Source organism: Rhineura floridana, chromosome 6, assembly GCF_030035675.1.
Source record: "Rhineura floridana isolate rRhiFlo1 chromosome 6, rRhiFlo1.hap2, whole genome shotgun sequence".
Taxonomy (NCBI): domain Eukaryota; kingdom Metazoa; phylum Chordata; class Lepidosauria; order Squamata; family Rhineuridae; genus Rhineura; species Rhineura floridana.
The window spans coordinates 81,177,620-81,201,146 of NC_084485.1; the positions used below are offsets into that span (position 1 = coordinate 81,177,620).

The following is a 23,527-nucleotide window of genomic DNA, read 5'->3' on the forward strand; positions in this document are numbered from 1 at the left end:
TCGGACCAGTTCTGCAGGATGGAGTGGAACTGTGCCGCCAGTTCCCAACCTTCAAAGCCAGAGGTGGGGAATCTCTGGTCTGTGGGCCTTATTGGGCCTGGCATGGGTCCCAGTTTGGTCCATGAGGCCATTTTTCCCAAACCATGACCACCCTGTCCAATACATGACATTATATGTGACATCCAGTGTGGGATAAATAGACACATAGCTGCCAATGCACAATTGGGAGTCTTAAAGTGTATTCCTGATTGTGCATTGGCAAGAGGGGCTTGATGGCAGAGCAAGCTGGCTGAGATGGAGAACTTGGTAGTGCAGCCAACCATGGCCCAAAGTGGGACATGGGGAAGTCCAGTGGGTTTGAAGTCACTGCCTATTAGCTGATAGGTGCAGTAACTCCAAGCCCGTTGCATCAGCAGCATAACAGAGTTCCCTGTGGAAAACTTGGTCGTCCAGCTGATCCATTTAGAAAGCAGGCTAGAATTCTGGTACTCTGAAGTGCCACTGATCAGCTGAGGGCTTGGTTACAGCTGATAGGTGGTGATTCCAATCCTGCAGGATTAGCTGCACACTGAGTTCTTAATGGAATTCCAGTTGATCCCTGCAGAAAGCAGGGTTGAAATCACAGCTGGCAGGCAGTAACCTCAAGCTTCAGCTGATCAGCAGCACTTCAAAACACCATATAGAACTCTTTGCAAGCCCTGTGTGGTGCTCTGAAAGTCTGACCATCATCACCGGATGTCATTGTGACATTAGATGATTGACAGGTGGCTCCTACCCCACCCCACCCTGGCCAGATCCAGTATCCCACCCCTGCCCAAGGTGAAATCATGGTTGATGGTATCAAAAGCCGCTAATACAGGTCATCAAACGGGCCAACCAAGGACATTTCAGTATCAAAACCCAGGCTAAAGCCAGATTGAAATTAATCTAGATCTCTTTCTTCCATGCATGCCTGAAGCTGAGCAGCCACTACCTTCTTAAGCAGCTTGCCCAAAAGGCGATATTTGGAAGTGGGCAGTAGTTCTCAAGTATTCTGGGTCCAGGAAGGGCTTTTGGGGAGTGACACACCACTGCCAACTTTAAGGCAGCTGATACTGCCCCCTTGTACAATGATGCATTAACCACCCGCTTTACCTACCCATCCATCCCCTCTCTCACAAGCTATGATGGGCAAGGGTTGAGACTACATGTGGTAGGCTGGATACCTAATCAAGTCCCAACAACTGAAACTGGAACCTCCTCCCAAACTATACTAATGGCACCAAATTCAGCATGAATTCTAGTAACTTTACCCTTGTAAACTTGTAAAGACAACAACTTGTCTTACATATACTTGGACCATAGCTTGTTAGATTCTTCTAGAATGTGGGGATTATTTTTCTTCTCTTTCGAAAATTCAGGGTAGTCTTCAAGACAGAGAAAATTCGCTAGATGGAATTAGACTGAAAGTTCTATGACTGAAAAAAAAAACCCTCTTCTCCAACCATCATTAGCCTTTAGCTGTATTTGGACATAAGCTATACCACAGTTCAGTTCTATGGGGATGAGTCTTCTTGGGCATTCATGTTCCCCTTCTCCTCTGCAAAGAACAGACTGACAGTTTTCATTTAGCTTTCAACTAACCACAGTTACTTGTTTTGTCCAAACAGAGAACTTTGGTTAGTATTAATCAAGCCAGAACTGAAAACAGTGAAGCTAAATTGTTTCCCTAAAGCAAAGTTAGTATTAATCAAGTCAGAACTGAAAACAGTGAAGCTAAATTGTTTCCCTAAAGCAAAGTTAACACTAACCACAATTTGTCCTGCTCAGACAGTTACACTGGAGGTGGCAGGGGGAGGGAGGAGTGTACAAGTCCTGTGGCTGTTGCATTTAATACTAAACCATAGTTTGGTGTTACATGTGACCCAGGCCTTACTTTGTATTTCATGTGAAAGGGTCTGTAGTGTACCCTGCATTGGCTAATTCCAGAATGGTTGGTAATTTGTCAGAAACATCTTTTAGCGCTCATGGTGATAGCAGAAGGAAGCTAGTTCATTAGATCAAAATGATGGTTTGGAACATAATTGAGATTCTGGGAATGGGAGTGCTTTTGTTCATGGACAAGTCCAAGATCCAGAGGAGAATCTTGTTGCCAGATAAGGGAGAAGCCTTTTTCACCAATTTCCCCCTGCAGCCCTCTACACTGCCTTTCATGCTGCTTTAGAGAACCCCAGCCCTCCCAAATAGATTTGGGAGAGCACAAGGGGGAAAGAGGGAGTTAGTAAGAGGCCTCTCCTCAGTAGGAGTGGCTTGTGAGCAGAACTCTGCTCAGGGGATGTTCCTACCAGTTGGAACAAAATCAGAACCATAGCCAGTATATCCTGATAATAGTTGTAAATAATACAGTCTCATTTAAAGGACTAATTGTTCACGGATTATGAAAACATTTTATTTTAAGTTCTGTGATGATGGGAAAATTTGTCTCTAGAGTGCTCCAGATTGCTCTATGTCCGTGCTACCCTGAGGACATCTCTGCCTGGAGCAGTAGAGCTTTGTCTGCGTAAGATAAATAATTGCCACAATAGCCCATAAAGATTTACTAGATTCAATGGACTGTACAAGCTCATTTACTCTGCAGTACTTTTCCTCGTTTTCCTCTGGTTCATCTTTGGGTAATAGTGCTTAGTCCATGTTTTATGTTCCTGACAGTTTAACTGGGAGTTGGCTGATGGTTTGCCAATTCCTGCTGTACTTCGGTTGTCAAGTGCAGCAGTTCTTTTGTATTATTGGTCTCATCCCACCTCCTTTCTCCATTAGCTATGGGATATGAATATCTCTGGGTGGGAATCTCTATAGAAGTATTCTTTATCTGTTCTTGCAGTAAAATATTCCTATGTCCTATTATTTATTATTTGTTATCTTTTGCAGATCAAGCTGACTCACCCCAGAGGTCACCAAGAACTTGTGCACATTACTTTTTGTTAATATTATCTTTGACATTTACTAGGGAATATGATACAGCTTCTGAAGCAAAAAATCTATTTTGTGAAGCAGTCACTTAGGAATGTTTAGCTGCATTTATACAAGGATACATAGCACTGAATGAAATCACAATTTATGTAACAAAGACCTCCATGTGTCCAAGTACCTCACTTTTTAGAAAAGAAAGGGCAAAGACGATACATATTCCCTTTCTTTTTTAGTTTAGTTTACTTTTGTATAAAAGGTTTCCTGGAATTTCCTTAGTGTTGAAGGCTGCCCTGAATTTACTACAGAGAAGAACAAATCTTCACAAACTTGAAAATCTTCACAATCCTTACAATTCTTTTGTCTCTGACATTATAGTTGTAATATTTACTCTTTTTGGACCAGTGGTGTCAGTTCTTGGTTTATTCAGAAATGATCTGGAGCTGGCACAGTGCCACTGAGAAGTGTTCTGGATGTAAGCCCAGAAATGGAGTTTCTGAGGAATCTAGTCTGGCATTTTCATGGGAAAGAAAATTATACTGAAAATGCTGTGCCTGAATTACATAACTTGCTGAATACTCAGCAGCAAAGAATGACATTCATAATTGAAGATTGTTTACGTGACATTTTTCTTGGTGAGGAAGATATAAAGAAATAGGGTATAAAGTATCATTCTTGACATAACTAGAATAACTTCCATGCATCTGTTAAGCCTTTTCTGTTGGATATTATCCACAAGAATTAGCAGGCAGATATAAATAATGTTCTCAGGATTATACAAACAACCGACCTACCAAGTAGTTGCATGCAAACTATGGTAAGTGGGTAAACAATCATCAATACCTACTCATCTGAATTTGGGATGGGAGGGTCCTTTCCCCCAAAAAGCTGAAACAATCACCACACAGCCTCATTGTGCTATCACTTCTCATCCACGCTCACCTACCTTTGACAGTCTGCATGGTTAACTATTGAATTGTCATTTAATTTGTTTTTTCAGTAAAACCCATTTTCTGAAAAAGTTATTATTTCATTGTTGTTTCCACCATCCTGAGGACCTTACAAGGGCATTCCACTATTCAGAATTCAACCCATACTACCTCATGCTAGGCTCTTGTGTATTTTAGCAAATGTACTAGTTTCTGGGCCCGTTCTACTAGACAAGACAATAACCTATCTTCTGGCAGAATAGAGCCAGCCTTGCAGTGGTAAACAGTTCCCCTAGCACATTTGAGCTATATTTCCCCCCAGTTATTTGTATTCCATAGGGTTTATTACCTGGATGTGGAGAAGTAATCTGCCGATGTGTATAGTGACATAAGTCTCAAGCAAGCATGGTAACAGTCCATTTCCAGTAAGAAACAATGATCAGAGAGATCAGTCTGAACTCTGCCCAACAGCATGAATTCCCTAACTCCTTGGATACATTGGAACCATGAAACAGGATTCTCAAACTAGAAACCTGTTATGAACATAAGCACGGGCACACCCCATTTTACAGAACTGTTAGTCTCAGACATTAGAAGGCAGGATTCAGAGAAGACTAAAAGTTAATACCAGTGCACTTCAAAGGAAGGTTTTATGGTAGCCAAAGTTTACTATGTACTATACACTTCTGTTACCATTATCCAAACGTGCAAAAATGAAAAGATTCCTCAGTGCCCTTGCTGAGTGGTGTTATTAGTAAACTTGAAATGAATTAACAATAATCTCTACTAAAATTAGCCTGATTGCCCACCTATGCTCCATAACTTCTATTGTCTTTGCAAACTGAGACTGTAACAAACCCAGTGGCACACATACAATAATTGGATGGAACTTTATGCACAGAACTTGGGTTGGGCATGTTCCTGTAACCAGTACAGACATATTTATAGATCTGTGCCATAAATGTGCACATGGCCCCTCAGCATGAAAGTGCGGTGCAGCTCTTCTTCCTTAATGAGGGCAGAAATAATTGACTCTGCAAGAAGGAGTGCTGTCAGGTAGGTGCTGAAGTTGTAGTAACTGTGTCCTTTGATTTGACTTATGTACTGTATATAGTTTTTTCATAATGATGCTTATGGAGTATAGTTGTTTTTGTGGTTTTGTTCTTGATGGATGCACAGTAGAAATGAATCAGTTTCCTTCTCTCTGTGTAAACATGTGGATGCAGCTGGAAAATGTGAAGGTGAATGGGTTGTACATGTATTTGCTTTTTCTGCTCTGTTGTCTGGGTGGTCTGTTGGGAGCTCGGCAATTAGACTAAGCATTTCTCACTTAACTGTCCAGCAGCTAGACTGATCCTAGATGTTCGGATGAAAGTTCCATATTTGTGCCAGTGTTTAACTTGGCATGAAAAGTGTATAGTTTATTGAGCTTGATATGCTTGGCTGTAAGTCTGCTTGTGTTATTGCTGTTATACTTTTAGCATTAAATTGTTGGCAGTGACTAAGCTCTCATTTGAGGATTCCTGACAACTTAGAAGAATATGTTTTTATCTCTTTTGACTCCAGGCCCAGTGTGTTTTCTGGTATAAAATTGTTTTTTTGTACTTCTAAAATGCTGGGGTTATCTGTGAGCCATTGTCTTATGTGATGGTCCTGCTTATATTGTAAATATGGTAAGTGCTGGTTATATAGAAGACATATGGTAAGTGGAGTGAAAGAGGAGGGGGAGTACATGAGCAGTAGAATGCTGGATGATTAGCTGAGCGTTTGAATAGCTGGAAGTATAAATGGAAGAATGACAGTTGAATCAGGGTGGTGGATGTTGGAGGTTGAGAGAGGTGAAAGAGAGGTTGTGGTGGATGTTGGAGGTTGTTGTTGTTGAGAGTGAGTCGGAGTTCTGAGGCAATTAATGAGAAGTAAAGTACATGTCAGAACATATATGAAACCATAAGCTTGTCAACAAAGTAATTAAGTAATCTTGTTATTTCTAATTCTTAATAAATATTTCTTGGTTAAATAAAAGCCTGATTCCTTCAGCTGGGATACACATACCAGGGGGAATAGCAAAGTAACCAAGGCTGAACAGTTTGTATCGAATGGTGGCAGCAGCGGATCAGAGGAAAGTGTATCCAGTCCCACAGAGAAACCCAGGGCTGTATGCTTCAGAGTCAAGGGGCTGCAGGGGGGTTTACAAATTACCTATACCCATTGACACAAGGTATCAGAATAGCCAGGCAGAGACTAGACACAGTCTATTGGCTAAAAGGGTTACAGAGTGTCAGGTGGTGCTGCCTAGCAGTGAGATCTTTTGAGATTGGTGCTAGTGCTGTAAAGGGTAAGAATAAACCTGACGTTCCTGTCTGCTGGTAGCCACAAAGTGAGAGCTTCACAGGTGGTGCTGGGGAAGGACGTCACATCTTACATAACACACAGAAAGATATCCCCTTGCCTATTTTGTTTCCACACTTTAATGTTTCCACACCCCCTAGTTGAATCAGATGGGCTTGAGTTCCTCTTTATGTTTCTTAGTTTAGTAAAATCAATTTTGGCAGTTCTCTAATCATTCATTGGTCAGTGTTTTATTTATTTATTTATTTATTATTTGATTTATATCCCACCCCTCCCAGCAGGAGCCCAGTGTTCTCGTGTGTCAGGCCCAGGATGTGACTCAGGAACCAGACCAACGGCTGTAGTTAATTCGTGTTTTATTAGGGTAATGTCCAAACAAAGACTGCGTTTTCTCATGAAGCAATACAGGGATACAGGTCCTGCGGCACTGGGAGAAAGTTGACAGAGCAAGGGACTTCTTCCTGCCTGTTCTTTAAGAAGGGGCCAAACGGGCGCGCAATCTTTCGCTCCTCCTTAACTGCCCCTCAGGTACTGCCCGCCTTCCCCCCCTTCTCTCCTGTCTTTTCAGCTGTCTGCGTGTGCGCGGTGAGGGGGGAAGCATCACCCCCTCCTCTTCTGAAGTTTCCGATTCCAGGATGGGGGATAGGGGAGGGGCTGATGGTAAACTGCCTCCCCGCTTTTCGGCTGTGAGCAGCCCTCCCTCTTTCCCCTCTTGCTCTGAGCCTGAAAGAGGGGGAGGCGTGAGAATGTCCAGGGAGGGCTCAGGCTCCCCGTCGCTAAGCGACCTTATCACTGGCAGTTCCTCTGTTTCGTCTTCGCTCCAAAGGGGGGAAGTTCCTCCCCCTTCCCTCTGCCATCCATCCGAATACTCTTCTCCCAACTCTCCGGGATCCAGCTCCCCGGGATTGGGACCCCAGCTCTGCCTTCCGACATCGTGTAGTGAAAGCTCTCTAGGCTTCTAGTGCCTTTTATTTCAAGCACAGCTCTCTATGATGTCTAGAATAGCTGTGAATCTCAAATCTTTAAGGCTGATCCATTCATTAGTATCTTGTTTTACTTTGAATTGTCCTTTCTTAATTCTTACTTATAAATAAAAACAAATCTTATGATGTGAAATTTCTGGTTTGGATTCATGGAATAAAAATCTTTATATCCGATTTTTAAAACATGCTTTTGGAAAATTTGAAATATTTGCAGCATCTCTTTGACAGTGCCAAATTTGGATAGCCTTTTCAGCTGCAAAGTAGAGCATATAAAATTAACCTGGATTGATATTATCATGTAGACACAAAATTCATTTTTACAGAATCCATATGATTCTGTTTTAACTTTCTGTGTAGGTCAGAGACATCCTGTTTTACGCTGCTCTTGGGTGACTGGGGAACTATTAGTATTTTTAGAATTCAAAGCAAGAGGGAAGCTGTGTTATATGTAGGTATATTAAAGTTTAAGTATACAGGATATGTAACTTTAACATTGTTCCTATACCCGGTGTTTCCAAACAGTTTGTTTGTACTCCTCTCCTCTTAAATAGAACTGCATATCTGCAAAATTTCTTTTGCTACTCTATTGATTTTTTTTTTTGCATTTTTAAAAACTGCCTTTTCTTACTACAACTAAGTGTTATTTGAAGGGGAAGCATATAGCTGTTCAGCAATGAATAAAAGATTGTATGGCTACAGTGGAATAGTAAAGGTTCACTGGAGTTCTGTTGCATTTCATTTGTGCCTGAAAGAGGCTTAAAATTCAGCTTGCAGAACAAATGCAATCAAATTTCTACTGATGTGTATAAGATTTTGTATGTTCTTGGGGGGGAAATGGCTGAGATCTCCATCCATGCAGATCCCCACCCCAGGGGATTGATGATTGTTGTGAATTTCATTGCTCAGGAGATGGAAGTAGCAAATTCTACAGTACTTAATCTTCAACTGAAGGCATTGGAATTCAGTTTCCATTCTCTTTATTACATTTACATTACCTGAAACTGTGCCTAGACAACATTGCTTCTTGCCTGTTACAGACCTGGTGTTGGACAAGGCTTTATTCAGTTGTTTCCTCACAACTTTCACATGTCTAAGCCCACAAAGAAAAGTGTTTTTTTTAAGTATGTGTTGTAATAAATACTACATAGTTCTGCAGTTTCTCAAAATGTGATATTGTTAGTGGGAAAACTCAATATTGTTAATCTTGTCTTTTAAAGAGAATGTTGTGTTTTTGGCGAGGTAATGGAATTCTTTTTTTTTTTACTTGATGAGGACTTGTAAATGCAACCTGTAAATTTTGCACATCAGCACTTGAAGCAGCTGGAAGCAGGCAGCTGGGCTGCTACTCCAGAATGCTATTTGGACTGACATCTTTGTAAGTCCGCCACTTGGAACAGATTGGGAAGATGTTAATACTCATGTTGTAGGTTTCCGCAATGTCCTTTTTAGTGAAAAGGCAATAGTTAAATGGAGTTCTTGGCTATGCTTTATACAGACTACAGCATGAGGAAATATATAAATAACCAATCGAAAATAACAATCTTGGGACATCTTGTGCTGTTTTCCTGGGTAAACATATTTTGAAGGGCCCCCCACCCAGTAAATGTAGGCTTTGCATTTGATTGTGGCAAGAGTTACAAAATAGTCTAGAAGAGGGTGAATATCATGGTTCAGAAAAGTTGCAAATGAAGTGTATATAGAAAGGAAAATGCATCTTTATTCTTTTTTTCTAGTCTCTTTCTGTAAAATAGTCCATCTATTTCTGACTTTAGAAATTAAGAAATTATTTAAGCACTTGTTGATTTCCATTAGGGCTGCCAGGTCAGAATCATCCCAAACCCTGAGATTTCAGGGGCGAATCCTAGTGATGTCATAGGTGGGCATGCCCTAATGATGTCATGGGGCAGGCCCTAGTGATGTCATTAAGCATGATACATTCAGCATCAACCACACTTGCTTGGAGCATACCACACTCAATACTCAAACAAAAAAAATTATCTGATTGGAAATTAAGATAGAAATCTTAGCTAAATGAGGGTGTTTCCAGGTGAAGCTGAAGTGATGGGATCATTCCTTCTTACCTGCTTAGAGATCCTGGGTAAAGAACATTTAGCCTATTTGCTTCTGGCAAGAAGGTTTTAAGTGCCCTCAGGCCAGGCCAGTCACCAGAAGGCCGTTGTAGGAAGAAAGCCTAGTGTTGTGGGGATGTTAGATGGAAGCACTCAGGAGTAAAGATGGATGCCCCTGAAGGCTGCAATTCTGAATACACTTACTAAGGGACTAAGTCCCATAGAACTCAACAGGACTTACTTCTTGGTAGATATTGGTAGGATGGTGCTGTTGGTAAGTCTTGACTAGGGATCCTCTGCAGCGATAACCATATCAACGCAGGATTGGCAACCCCCTGCCTGGAATGCCGTGCCTACCTTTTGACGTGGTTGCTCCAAACTTCTTTACAGACTTGGTCCCTCACTATAGAGAGGGGTTTGAGAAATGAGTAAGAGTTAAGAAGATTCTCTACTCTTTCCTGTCTACTCTGTGGGCTGCTATAAACTCACTTTGACAGTCAACCCAATTCCAATGAGTAATAATAGACAGAGAGAAAAAACACATGGTTTGGTGTACCTTCACAGACAGTAGATTGGGAACAACAGCAATTGAAGCTACACTTCCCAGTATGTGAATTCTCTTTTAGCACTATTGGGCAAGAAACAAACCATCATGCAAATAACAAGGTGCATCATGAGTGAGTTTAAGCGGGTTGAGTGGAGTGCATGGAACCACTGTTGTTGCTTCTATGGATGTAAAGGAGTAAGGTCAGAGGTAAAGGAAATGCAAACAGAAAAAGAAAAAGAAAAGACAATGATAGTTTCCTAAATGCAATACCATACCAACAACAACAAGATTCCTATGAGTAAGGCAGAAAACTCAGCAAAACCAGTCAGGGTTCCTAACCAAAACTAAGAAAATCTTGGCAGCCAGTGAGCCAAGGTCATAGAAATCCCCATGCAGCACAACCTGACTCCAGGTCTTCAGTTAGTGTAGAATGCTATGTCACGATTGCTAACATGAGTGAGACCCTATCAGCACATAATACCTCTCCTCTGAAATCTGCACTGGTTGCTGATTTGCTACCAGGCCAAGTTCAAGGGGTGCTTTCCATGTTATGGGTGCCACATAGTACTTGTTCTGCTCTTGTAAGAAATCGATACTTCAGTGTGGTAGTACCTATGCTTTGGAACTTCCTGCCTATTGTCATTAGGCAGGCACTTTCATTATACTCATTTTGGCACTTACTAAAAACATTTTTGTTTAGGCAAGCCTACCCACGCATTTTTTAAATCTGTTTTTAACTCACCCAATCCAGAATTCAGAATCATGCCACGTTAAGCTGTTTTGCAACTGTTTAATACTTGTTTTATGGTTATTGGATTTTAAATGGCTTTATTTCTTTTTGTGAGCTACCTTGGTTTCTAACCCTACCTCATAGGGTTGTTGGAAATATTCCATATATACACACACTGGAGATGTAAAAATACATGCACCCCATATAATAGTTTATTGTCAAAACCAGTTGGCTATTGCAGAACATTTTTTTAAAAAATAAGTATTAGTTTCCTGCCAAATAAGAGCAGTAACATCTAAGTAAGCCCTGCCTAACTGCTTAAAAAAAGATCAGAGGGGGAGAGAAAGATTTACAACACAGTCCTTTTTTATGTTTACTTAAAAGTCCCATTGATTTTCAGCAGAATCCTAACCAAATCTACTCAAAAGTAAGTCCTGCTGAATTCAATGGGGTTAGCTCCCAGGTATGTGGAATTAGCACTGCAACTTTAGTCCCAGAAAAGCTTCATACTGGGAAGGTTTTCAAAACAGGTTACGAATAAGACAAATAAACTGCCCTCTTCCAGTAAAATTTAAACTTGTTTGACTCCTTAATTAGAAAAGTATTACAATGCAGCGTGTACAATTTTTAAAACTTCTGTTCAAAAATTATTTGAAAGATAAAATGTATAATATGCCATTTTTGCAGGTACTTAAAAAAAAAACCCTGCATGTACACTTTTATGCCTACCAAGATCTTGCTATGATCTTCTGTTGTAGTGCAATCCTATGCATGTTTACTCAGAAGCAAGTCCCGATCCTTTACAGAGAATGTACTCTTTATGCTGCTGAAAGCTATATATTTACTGAATTCCTGATGTGAGACAAGCAGGAAAAGAAAACTGTGAGTTTAGCTATTGCCAACAAATCTTGTCAATCACAACCCTGACTTCATTTATTGGCTAAAAACCTGAAAGTAGGGTTACCAACCGTACTCTTTTAAGAGTACATGTACTCTTTTTGAGATGGTGCAACAGCATACTCTTACTTTTCACTTATCAAAGCCAAATGTACTCTTTTTGAAATAACAAAATGATGGTAACCCTACCTGAAAGGGCAGGGATTAGAGTAGCCAGTAGTAACAGAAGTTGTGGGGGAGGGCAGCAGACATTTTGGTTTATACCTTTTGAACTAGACCACCTAGAAACATAATATTTTTTAAAATGAAAGCGAAGAGTCCGGATATTAAGGTGAGTCACCCGGAGAAGACCCCCTAAGACCGGAGTCTCCGGGCAAAAACCGGACACCTGGCAACCCTAATTTCCATCTTAAAAACTTTTATACCTTTCACAAAAGAGCTTCTGCTCTCTGGTGGAGCACCAGACAAAGAAGAGTGGTTTTGCTTTAATTACCTAAACTCTCCTGCTTTTGTCTTTCAGAATATGACAAACTCGGGTTTCTCCTGAAGCTGGATTCCAAACTGTGAGTAGAACTATGGAAATACCCTTTCTTGATCTGGCAGTATCAGTTTTCTTCAGTGACAAAATAAATTCTGATCCTGGCTCTGTGGGGTAGGGCTCAGTAGTGTGGCACAAAATTAATAGAGTAGGGTGGCAGCTTCTTACTACTTAGCTCACAGATTTTACTGTTGGTCAATAAAAGATCCAGAATCGCACATTTTGTTCATGATAGCTGATTTACTGTGCAGTCCTTTATGTATCTACTCAGAAGTAAGACCAATTGAGTTCAATGGGAGTTATTCCTAGGTAAGTGCGTATAGCAGGGGTGGCCCACCTGCAAGCCATGTCCTGTCCCCCAAGTGATTTCTGGTTGTCACCAAGCCTCACCCCACCCCCAGTTTGGCAGCGGTATAGGTATTTTAAACTATTACCATTACTATTATTTCATTTTTGCTGAGCAGCAAGTAGCACTGTTGAGCCCCATCATTGCAGTGGTATGGGCAAAGAGGTTTCAACCTCTTCACTGAGACCATTGTGACGACAGGGATGTGATCTCCCCTTCCACCTGCTCATCAGATCGATCTGAACTGATGTGTATTCTTGTCTAGTCTTGAGGAAGGTCTGTCACCTCGCATTGTGTGTCATAAATTTTAAAATGAGAACTGAATTTAAAAAACAGCAGGTGGCATTCCCTGAATGGGTTTCAAAGGGCAGAAACTTGAAATCATTCACCTATGCAGTATTCAGGTCTTAACTGTGTTAGAGTTCTGTAGGCCAGAAGTGTGGTAAATTAGTCAGTATACTATTATGGTCTCACATGTTAAGTCCTTGGAATGATTATGTTGTCAGTAAAGACTAGTTCACATGCTCACTGCTCTAGTGATATTCTTATTGAATTAATTTTATTCCACTCTTCAGCCAAAAAAGGCTCCCAGAGGGGTTAATTGAGGTTATTAGTTACAAGTTCTAATGACTAGCTAGGGTGGAAAAAATCAAGGAGAGGAGGCACAAAAAGTTACATTAATGGAGTGGTTCTGCACCCCTTCTTTTCCCTCTGCTGCAGCCTGATGTAATGGCTGCTGCCAGGTGACAGCCGATGGAAGAAAGAGCCTGGCTTCTCAGCAAAGTTAATTGTGGCCTTGCACCCCTTCTTTTTCCTCCTCTGTTGCAGCCTGACATTAATGGCTGCCGCCAGGTGAAAGCTGATCTGTAGAAGGAGTTGTAGACCAAAGTGTCTGAAGGGCACCAGGCTGGTGAAAGCTGTAGTAAGGGCACATGGAGTTATCTGAAAAAGGCAGTGACAAGATACAAGAGGAATGATGTAATTAAATTTGCTCATGTGATTTCAGATGTTCAGATTTCCTTATTTGTGAGTGCTTGTTTTACACCAACAGTAAATGTGCAAAAATGAAATAGTGCCTATTTAACAATTGCCAGCAATTGCATTTAATATTGTGCTTTTTCTGTTGCTTCATTTCAGGTTACTATTTAATAGCCAGTGCAGAAGTATAAAACAGGTGTGAAATGAAGACTAGATTGAAGTAAGCTGTAACCAGTGATAAGTTCCAGAACAGAAACTGTGTTAGACTTTAGCAGTAAGAAGATAAAAGTGTGGTGCTGTAAACTAGGGGTGGGAAGCTGTTTCCACCTGGCAGACCAGATGCTAAGGTCCTCCAACCATTTTGATATTATGTCAGGTGTAACATTTTCTTTTGCCCTTGCAGTTTGAAATCAAGGCTTTGCACAGGGCTTTGCAAGTGCCACCTATCAAGTTGAGGGTAGGTGGGTGTGGTTTGGGGAAAGTGACCTCGCAGGCCAAATTAGAACCCCTGCTGGGACTAATTAGTGCCTCAGGACAGAGGTTCCCCATCGCTGCTATAAGCCATGCTGTCTAGTTTGTGGCACAAAGCTTCTTCCACAAGCAGAGGAAGCTTTCATTACATTCAGTCACATATATGCCATCTTCTACCTTCTGAGAAGATAGGTTAAGGTATGACAACACCAGCGATCTTGTATTTCAGTTCTTCATGTATTCTTCCTTTTAGTTGTCCCTGATGTTGCTCAATATTCCCCTATTGGTTTTCAGCGTGTTTCCTATCTGTATGTACTGGTTTGCATTTTAACCCATCATATAGGGTTAGTGAAATATTGTGGCCAGGATCCAACCTTCCTGTATGTAGAAGACTGGAAGCAAACAAGTTTGGTCAGTGAACAGAGAGGAATAGAATTGTCTGGCCTGCTTGCCTTATTCTCCTTCCTCCTGACCTGCTTTCCTCCTTGCTGGTCAGCTAATGGCATCTGACACTGTATCTCCTCTTGAGTGCTTTCAGTGACTTAGGTCTGTGGATGGAGCTACTTTTTGCTCCTTCTGCAAACTTGCATGAGAACCATTTCATCAGTGGATGTACCCAAAGTGAAGCATGCTTTAAGAGTTCTACACTAAAGGAAGAATGAGACAGACCAATGTACCTCATTCCTCCCAGCCCTTCTATCCTTTGAGATCCTCCTTTCTCACTGACTTCCGGTGCTCTGTCCTTCTCAGGTAGAGGGGCTGGATCACAAGCTGTATTAATTAGGAACATTGGAAGCTACCTTCTGCCAGGTCCCTCTAAACCAGTCCTGTCTATTCCTGTCTAGGAGGAGGTTGTTCACATTACATGCTACACCAGGGCAGAAAACCTTTTTGGTTCCAGGGGCCAACTCTGACAGGCAACCTGTCAAAAACCCCTTCTGCAGGGCTCTTCAGCACCTGACAGCCAGCTTTGGGAAGTGCTGAGCATAGTGCTGGCAAAGCACTTCTTTCTCCCCACCACATCAGCTGGGGTAGGGAGGGTGGGAGAAGCCTGCATTTTATAGGCATCTCTGTGCATGCAAGAAGTCCCTCTCACAGAAAGCAGGTTTCTTCCCCCCTCCCCAGTGGGGAGATTTCTATTTTTTCCTCACTATTATCCAGCAAAACTGCATATAGCATGTTTTTCTTTGAGCTTTCTATCTGTCTATGATGCTTACTATTATTTATTTATTTATTTATTAAATTTATATCCAGCTCTTCCTCCCAGAAGGAGCCAAGGCGGCAAACAAAACACTAAAAACATTGTAAAACATCTTAAAAACAGACTTTAAAAGCATATTAAAACAAAACATTTCTAAAAACGTCTTTTTTTAAAAAAAAGCTTTAAAAACATCTTAAAAAGCAATTCCAACACAGATGCTTAAAAGTCTCTACTTAAAAGGCTTGTTGAAAGGGAAAGGTCTTCAATAGGTCCCAAAAAGATAACACAGATGGTGCTTGTCTAATATTTAAGGGGAAGGAATTCCAAAGGTTCGGTGCCACAACACTAAAGGTCTGCTTTCTATGTTGTGTGGAATGGACTGCAGGAGGCCCTCACCTGCAGAGCTCAGTGATCAACAGGGCATATGCGGGGGTAAGATGATATTTCAGGTATCCTGGTCCCAAGCTCTATAGGGGTTTGTACACCAAAACCAGAACCTTGAACCTGGCCCGGTAGCTAATGGGCAGCCAGTGCATATCCTAATATTGCATCAACACAGGACTCCAAATTCAGTATTAAATTATTTTATTTTAGTCTTCAAAAATATGTGGTTGGTTGCATAAATATTGGCCTCCAGTAAGTCTTAGTGACATCTCAGACAATTTGGGCTTGCGGTTTGCAGAAGCAATTGTATTGAAGAGACACTGTTTCTTCTTTTTTTATTCCAGTTTGATCTTTGGGGGACAGGTTTTCTTTTTATAAGCATGATAATTTTAAAGTTTCAGTACATTTTCATTAAAAAAATAATAAAGGATAAATTTTTATTTATATAGAGAGAAGTTTCAGTGGATGTCTCCAGTGAAGGTAGCAATGTCTTGCTGCAAAAATGGAGGATTCCAAATGTGGAAAACAATATTTTAGTATATTTGCAAGAAAGTCAGGGGAAAGGGTTAAAATTAATTTCTCTGCAAGCTAATCCTGGGGCAGGGAGAAGTTCACAGTGGAAGACATCTGGGCATGGTGCTGCATGGATATTAGGTTCTGGCTGATGACCCTGTTGACAGAAATGGTTTCATTATATGGCTGTTTTGTAGATGTGATTGTTCCTGTGGAATTCTTCTGATGATATTTAACTCTGTACCAGTGCCTTTATTGGTGATGGTGTCTCCATGTATGTATGACTTGGTGAAACAGGGCAACAGAATTCAGTTTCTGCTTACTGAGTTCTGATATGGAATTCTTTGTCATTTTACTAATAAAGATAAAAGAAACAAACATTCTTGTTAGATTAGCTCTTGAATAATACATATCCCTTGGCTCACAGCCAAGATGCATCTATATTTGGGAAGTTATTCAACTGGTGTAAATACAATGAGGCATTTCACATTTGGCTGTTTATGACTTTCTATTTGTTGTGATCTCTGCCTTTTTTACATTGTTGACATCCAGCCTGTACTGTTTGCTGTGACATTAGTCATACTTGCTATGTGCACAACTAGGTAATGATACTTGGAACTATTTTGTAGAATTCATGGGAACTGAAAGGAGAAAAGGAGACTTCCAATATATCATCACTATATCAAGGGGAAAGAAATATTAAGAGTGAACACTGTTGTGAAATTTCATGAAGGCTAATATTGTCAGGCTGAAGTGCTGTCAAATAAGCTGTGTTCACACTGAGAATGAAAAGATGGGGTTCAGAAAAGAGGGCAATTCATAGGTTTTTTTAATTAGATGGTAACTTGCACATAAAGCTTTAATCAAATCAGTAGCTGCTATGCATACTGACAGGCTGACTGTAAGCTGAATGTCTCTGGTGGACATTTTAGGCACTATGTATAAATTATGTCAAGCTATAGATTGTAGGCCTGTGTCTTGACCCATATAAACTTAACTTGGCAGTCATTCCTTTATCTAGCTGCCTGTCACTAGAAGAGTAGCCTTGCATCAACAGTTTGTGATTAATCAACACCATAAATAATGGCAGATGATAGTATTACTGCAGCATGTATTTTGAAGCACAGAAAGACAGTTTTGCTAAAAACTGCAGAGATTTGATACAATACTTGTGAGGTGGTGGTAGGGAGGGGGAATATAGTATTTATTTGGCTGCTGCATTAGTTGCAATGTTACAATCAGGTGCTCTATGTACATACATTCACAAGTCTGTAGCAGTGTTGCCTTCAGGAAGATGATATAACTTAAAGGACCTATGGGAGGGCTTCCCTAGTAGCCAGACATTGTGCAGACTCTGAGGATTTGTCTTTGTTTTATTACATACTTGTGTTATAGCTCCCGTATCTACATTAGATATCTTATATGTGTATGCACATATATACATGTTTTATGTTTGTATGTGTATGCATAATACATTTATGTATGTATGTGCATATTGCATTTTATGTATTTTAATAGTATTTTATACATTTTAATTTACTGTAATTTTTAATGTTTTATTCTGTATTTTATTGTGTATTTTATTATATAAGTGTGCAATTTTATTGTAGCCGCCCTCAGTGCCCTATTGGGCAGGATAGAAATATTTTAAATAAATAAATAAATAAATAATAAATTAGAAAGGACACATTACATTCTGACTGTAGACTTTCTTGTAAGAAATATAGTGTGTAGAATGGAGGCCTTTGTCCAAAATAAGAGGAGAGCCAAAAATAATAAGCTTCACCCTCTCAAACCCAAATGAAACTCAACCCAGACTGTGAGAAGACCATAAAAATGGAGGCAGCCTAAGCTTAGGAACCCATGGAGCTTGAATTACTAGTGTTTATTTAAATATCTTCCCCATGCAGCATTAATGAAAGCTTAAGTAGATTCCTTTACCTCCTCATTTCTGGGATGGTCTTGCATACAGTGTTTTCCACTAGAAGCTGAAGACAAAAACTTTTAAGAGGGCATAAATGAATACTGTGGCAGATCTGACCACTTTTACACATGCCTTCGTAGTGCCCTATGTGCTAAACCTAATTCAGATTAGATTGCTGCAGTGTGCTCTTTGTGATGCTGCCCATATAAAGTGTTCAGTTGGTGCAAAATGCTGGGGTCAGCTTCCTGCAATATATTACTCTAGTTTTACACAAGCTGCAGTGGCATCCTGTTTGTATCCAGGCACAATTCAAGGTGCTAGTTGTTATTTAGAAAGCTCTAAATGATTTAGGACCAAGTTATTTAAAGAACCTCTTCTCCCCAGCCTTGGTCGCCCTGTATGATGCCCTCTGTTGGGAGAGAAACAGGGGGAGTGTGACTGTGTTGATTCTTCTTGATCTGTCAGTGGCTTTTGATACCATCGACCATGGTATCCTTCTGGGAAGACTGGCTGAGTTGGGAGTTGGAGGGACTGCATGGCAGTGGTTCCGCTCCTACTTGTCGGGTTGGCTCCAGAAGGTGGTGCTTCGGGAACATTGCTCAGCACCCTGGACTCTCCAGTATGGGGTTCTGCAGGGGTCAATTCTGTCCCCTATGCTGTTCAACATCTACATGAAACCATTTGGTGCGGTCATCCGGAGCTTTGGAGTGCGTTGCCATCAGTATGCTGATGACACACAGCTCTGTTTCTCCTTTTCATCTTCTTCAGGTGAGGCTGTCAGTGTGCTGAACTGGTGCCTGGCTGCGACAATGGACTGGATGAGGTCTCATAAAGTGAGGCTCAATCCAGACAAGACTGAGATGCTGTTAGTGGGTGGTTCTTCTGATCTGATGGTGGATGTCCAAGCTGTTATGGATCGGGTCACACTCCCCCTGAAGGAGCAGATTTGTAGCTTGGGGGTTCTCCTAGAACCATCTCTGTCACTTGAGGCTCAGGTAGCCTCGGTGGCACAGAGTGCCTTCTACCAACTTCGGTTGGTGGCCCAGCTACGCCCCTATCTGGACAGGGATAATCTGGCTTCAGTTGTCCATGCTCTGGTAAACTCCACGTTAGATTACTGCCATGTGCTCTACATTGGGCTGCCTTTGAAGATGTTTCGGAAACTGCAGCTTGTGCAAAATGCAGCAGCCAGATTGGTAACAGGGACCAGACAGTTCAAACATATAAAACTGATTCTGGCCCGCTTGCATTGGCAGCCTGTATGTTTCCAAGCTTGATTGAAGGTGCTGGTTCTAAGCTATAAAGCCTTACACGGCTTGGGACCAGAATACCTGATGGAATGCCTCTGCCGACATGAACCCACTCATACACTACACTCAACATCTAAGGCCCTCTTCCTGGTGCCTACTCGGAGGGAAGCTGGGAGTCTGGCAACAAGGGAGAGGGCCTTCTCAATGGTGGTCCCCAACTTATGGAATGATTTACATGATGAGGTGCGCCTGGTGCCAACACTGTTATCTTTTCGGCACCAGGTCAAGAATTTCCTCTTCTCCCAGGCATTTTAGCATGTGTTTTTAAATTGTTTTTTTTTTTAAAAAAATCTGTTTTTAAATTTGTATGTTTGTTTTTATTGTTTTTAATTGCCGTAAACCACCCAGAGAGCTTCGGCTAGGGGGTGGTATATAAATGTAATAAAATAAATAAATAAATAAATTGGAGGTAGAACATAACCATCATGATTAGTAGCTATTGATGGCCTTATTTTCCATGGATTTGTCTAATCTTCTTTTAAAGCCACCCAAGTTGGCAGCCATCATGGCCTCTTCCATTGTGCTGAATGAAGAAATACTTTATTTTGCCTGTCCTGAATCTTCCAACATGCCCATGAGTTCTAGTATTATAAAAGACGGAGAAAATTTTTTATCTTATCCATTTTCTCCACACCATGCATAATTTTGTATACGTCTACCATGTCACCTCTATTCACCTTTTCTCTAAAGCCCCAAATGCTACAACCTTCCCTCATAGGGGAGTCTATCTATTCCCTTGATCATTTTGATAGCCTTTTTCCAACTCTACAATATCCTTTTTGAGGTGAGGCAAGCAGAACTGTATACTGTACTCCAAATGTAGTTGCCCCATAGAGTTGTATAACAACATTATGATATTCGCTGTTTTATTTCCAGTTCCTTTCCTAATGATCCCTAGCATGGAATTCACGTTTTTACAGCTGTTACACACTGGGTCAACATCTTCATTTTGCTGTCCACCATGACCCCAAGGTTTTGTTCCTGGTCAGACACCACCAGTTCAGACCCCATGAGTGTACATGTGAAATTAAGAGTTTTTGCCCTGATGTGCATTACTGTACATTTGTTTACATTGAATTGCATTTGCCATTTTATTGCTCATTCACTCAGTTTTGGAGAGGTTTCTTTGGACCTCTTCACAATCCCTTTTTGTTTTAACCACCCTGAATAATTTAGTATCATCGGCAAACTTGTCTACCTCGCTGTTCCCCCTATCTCTAGATAATTTATGAACAAGTTAAAAAGCACAGGTCCCAATACCAATCCTTGGGGGACTCCACTTTCTACATCCCTCCACTGGAATAACTGTCAATTTATTCCTACTCTCTGCTTCCTAGCCATTTCCTGATCTACAAGAGGACCTCTTCTCTTATTGCATGACTGCTAAGCTTACTCAGGAGTCTTTGGTGAGATACTTCGTCAAAACCTTTTTGAAAGTCCAAGTACACAATGTCAGCTGGATCACCTGTATTTATATGCTTGTTGACGCTCTCAAAGAACTCTTAATAGGTTAGTGAGACAGGACTTACCCTTGCAAAAGCCATGCTGGTTCTGCTTCAGCAAGGCTTGTTCTTCTGTATGCTTAGTTATTTTATCTTTAACAATATTTTCTAAGTTCATCGCAGGAGGCCTTGTTCCATGTCTCTTTGACTTCAGAAGCTTGGCTGGGACTTCTTAGTAGCAGTGCTAAGGTTATGGAATTCACTCTTTTGGCCTTCAGGCGAGGAGTGAATGAAGACATTCCTGTTTCACTAGATATTTGGTTTGTTTTAATTCTCCTACCATTGTGGTTTGTGGTATTGCTCCTGTTTCTTTTATCTCTCTGTTATTAACCATATCTTATTGCAGCAGTTTTACTGTATATTGTCTCTTTAAATTGTTATAAGTCATTTGGAGGACTTTGTTGTTGAAAGGTGGGGTAGACATTTAAAAAAAACAAATAAAAAATACCAGCACCTGAGTGACCTGCCTGAGCCTCCTGATTTGAATCAGCTCATGATATTAACTTAGCGTCACAAGTATAGAGCACCAAATAGTTGCACCCAAGTCTAAATATTTTTTACCAGTCCAGTGACTTATAATTAATAGGATGTGTTGAAACTCACTCGAATCAGAGGCAGTTCTAGAACTATGAAATGGCGTTGCAGTGGGAGTTAAATTTGCTGTGATTTCCTTGACTTGTGGATGGTGCATAATAGTGGTAGGTTTGTTGGGGTGGGGTGAGGGACTAGCATTCTTTGTGCTGTAGGAAACATGGTATAGCTGGAGCCAATTTTGCAGCTGTCAACATAGGAACACTGGCAGTTTGTAAACTGAAATTGAAATGTAAAAGTACTCTTTTTATTCTTATTAAAAATGTCCTGCCCATCACTCTCAGATTCAGACTTGGAGGCTCTGGAAGTCTTTTTCTCGAAAGCTTTATTGCACCACTTAAAAGGACTTCAAGACATAGACTAAAGTACAGGTTACACAGGTGGTTCACAAAACCAACAGCATGCATGACTACGCAAGCTCAGACGTCACAATAGTTAGTCACACCGCCAAGACCCTCTTAAATAGAATGTGGGCAGGCATCTTATTTGCATGGGAATTGTCTTTCCCGTGCATCTTGCACCGCGTCCTTGGCAATGGAAGGGGTTGGTGCCTGCCAACTTCCCCTCTGGCCCTTCCTCTTCCAAGTGCTCAAACTGGAGCCGGTTCTCATCCCCTTCAGAAGATGGGGCAGCTGGTGGCCAGCTTGACAGGGATGGGGAGGGCTATTCCACAGAGCAAGCTGGCTGCAGCTGGCTTTCATCTCCTTCAGAGGGAGGAGCGGAGGGAGGAGTGGGCAGTGGCTGACTTGACAGGGATGGAAAGGTGGCATGAAGGCTTGTCTTATTAACCCCTTCTGCAGGAGTCTGCTTCTTTGAACTCCAGCTGTCATCTGACAACTCACAGCTCTACCCATCCACACCTACAGCCCCCTCTTGCTGATCCCTGGGCCTGTCCCCTGGGTTCCATTCCTCCTCCTCATCAGAAGGAACTTGCCAAGGGGTTCATGCCAAAAAATGGTGTTGGCACCTACCAGATGTTTGCTTTAACAAATAATCAGCATATCATCCAGCACTTGGGCACTTTTCTATAAAATAAAAAAGGATAATTACAATACAATAAAACAATGTTTAAATAGACAGAAAAGCTCTATTTGGCAAAAAGTGAAAACTGTTCCCAGGAAAAGATGTGCGTGAATAAGTGTTATTTCTGAATTCTTCAATAAATATGGCAAAAGCCAAATATCTGAACACAGCAGGTACCAAATCTCCATACTGAGGTCCAAAGCCTGCTCCTAGCAGAGCATGCTCCAGAAGGCTTTAAGGTGGGATGGTGGGATGGGAGTTGAAGCTGCTGGAAGCAGTGAGGGAAAAACAGCATAAAAAAAATAAATAAAAAGCACCGTAGGAAGAAAAGGAGAGAAATGTTGGCTTCCTATATTGATATTGATACTAGTTATGTATTATCATTTCCCAGTGGAAAGGAGCAGTGCTGACAAAAAAGTGGCCATAGGCCCAAGCTGGAATAATGATGGGTAGTTTTGGCCATCCTGGACATAGCCTGAGATTTAACGTTTGCAGCTGTTGTCCAAGATGCCATCCCCCAACTTGGCTGGAGCAACCATTACCCTCCAGGCCTGGAACAGATTTCCATTGTGGAAGTGACAACGAAGATGTGGATGAGCCCTCACAAGGTGACTGTCCTGAAAGTGAGCCTTAGGAAATATGGAGTAGTAGAGGACAGTCTGCTGAAATGGCTGTGGGGAGACACTCTCTGGAGTCTCTAAAGCCATATAAAGCAGCCAACATCCCACTCAAACAGGACAGCTGAAAGAGTCCCTGGTCCTAACACCTGGGTAACTCTGCAAGATTGATGAAACTGCAGAAGTATTCAGTGTGGTATGTAACATTTCTAGATGCTATCTTCTGGTTTAGGTAGGTGAAAAGTACCAAAGGTTCATATTCAAAAAGGAAGTATAATCAGTTGACAAGTCAATAGTATCAGGGAGTAAGTATAGAAGTGTTAAGAATCACTATGTTGTAATTATTTTTAGTTCGTTATTGTAGTTTTATTGTACTGTATTGTACTGTTTATGGTTGACAGTGGTAATACTGTGTTAAAACTGCTTTAGTTAATGTCATAAGAAGCTAGTGTACCTTGTTTTTATTTCCTTCTTTATGTTAATATAAAATATTAGCGTACCTGGTTTAGAATTCATGGCCAGATTTTGGATCTTTGTGAGAATCTGTCTGAGTACTGACAGAGTATCTGTCAGGGTGCTGTGGGACAGCAGTCTTTTCATTCCTCTGCGGTGTTTTCTCTGATGTGGTCCAGGTTGGCTGTATGTGTTACATAAGTATTCAAGCTGGCTGTGAATGTCT

At 41.1% G+C, this 23,527-nt stretch overlaps 1 protein-coding gene across 12 annotated transcripts in view; it reads left to right on the top strand.

Moving 5' to 3' along the window:
• ST3GAL3 (ST3 beta-galactoside alpha-2,3-sialyltransferase 3) overlaps positions 1 to 23,527 on the top strand; it is a 362,121-nt gene that overhangs the window by 108,049 nt on the left and 230,545 nt on the right. For 10 of the 12 annotated variants that reach the window (XR_009763520.1, XM_061632682.1, XM_061632687.1 and 7 more), the window contains one exon: positions 11,971 to 12,013. The exons of 1 other annotated variant lie outside the window; for it this stretch is intronic. Coding sequence is in view for 9 of the 11 variants with exons in the window: in XM_061632682.1 (XP_061488666.1) it covers positions 11,971 to 12,013 (43 nt within the window). In the remaining 2 variants the exon portion in view is untranslated. Of the gene's footprint in view, positions 1 to 11,970; positions 12,014 to 13,471; positions 13,533 to 23,527 lie in introns of those variants that run through there. One more of the 12 variants, XM_061632690.1, reaches the window with a different exon arrangement.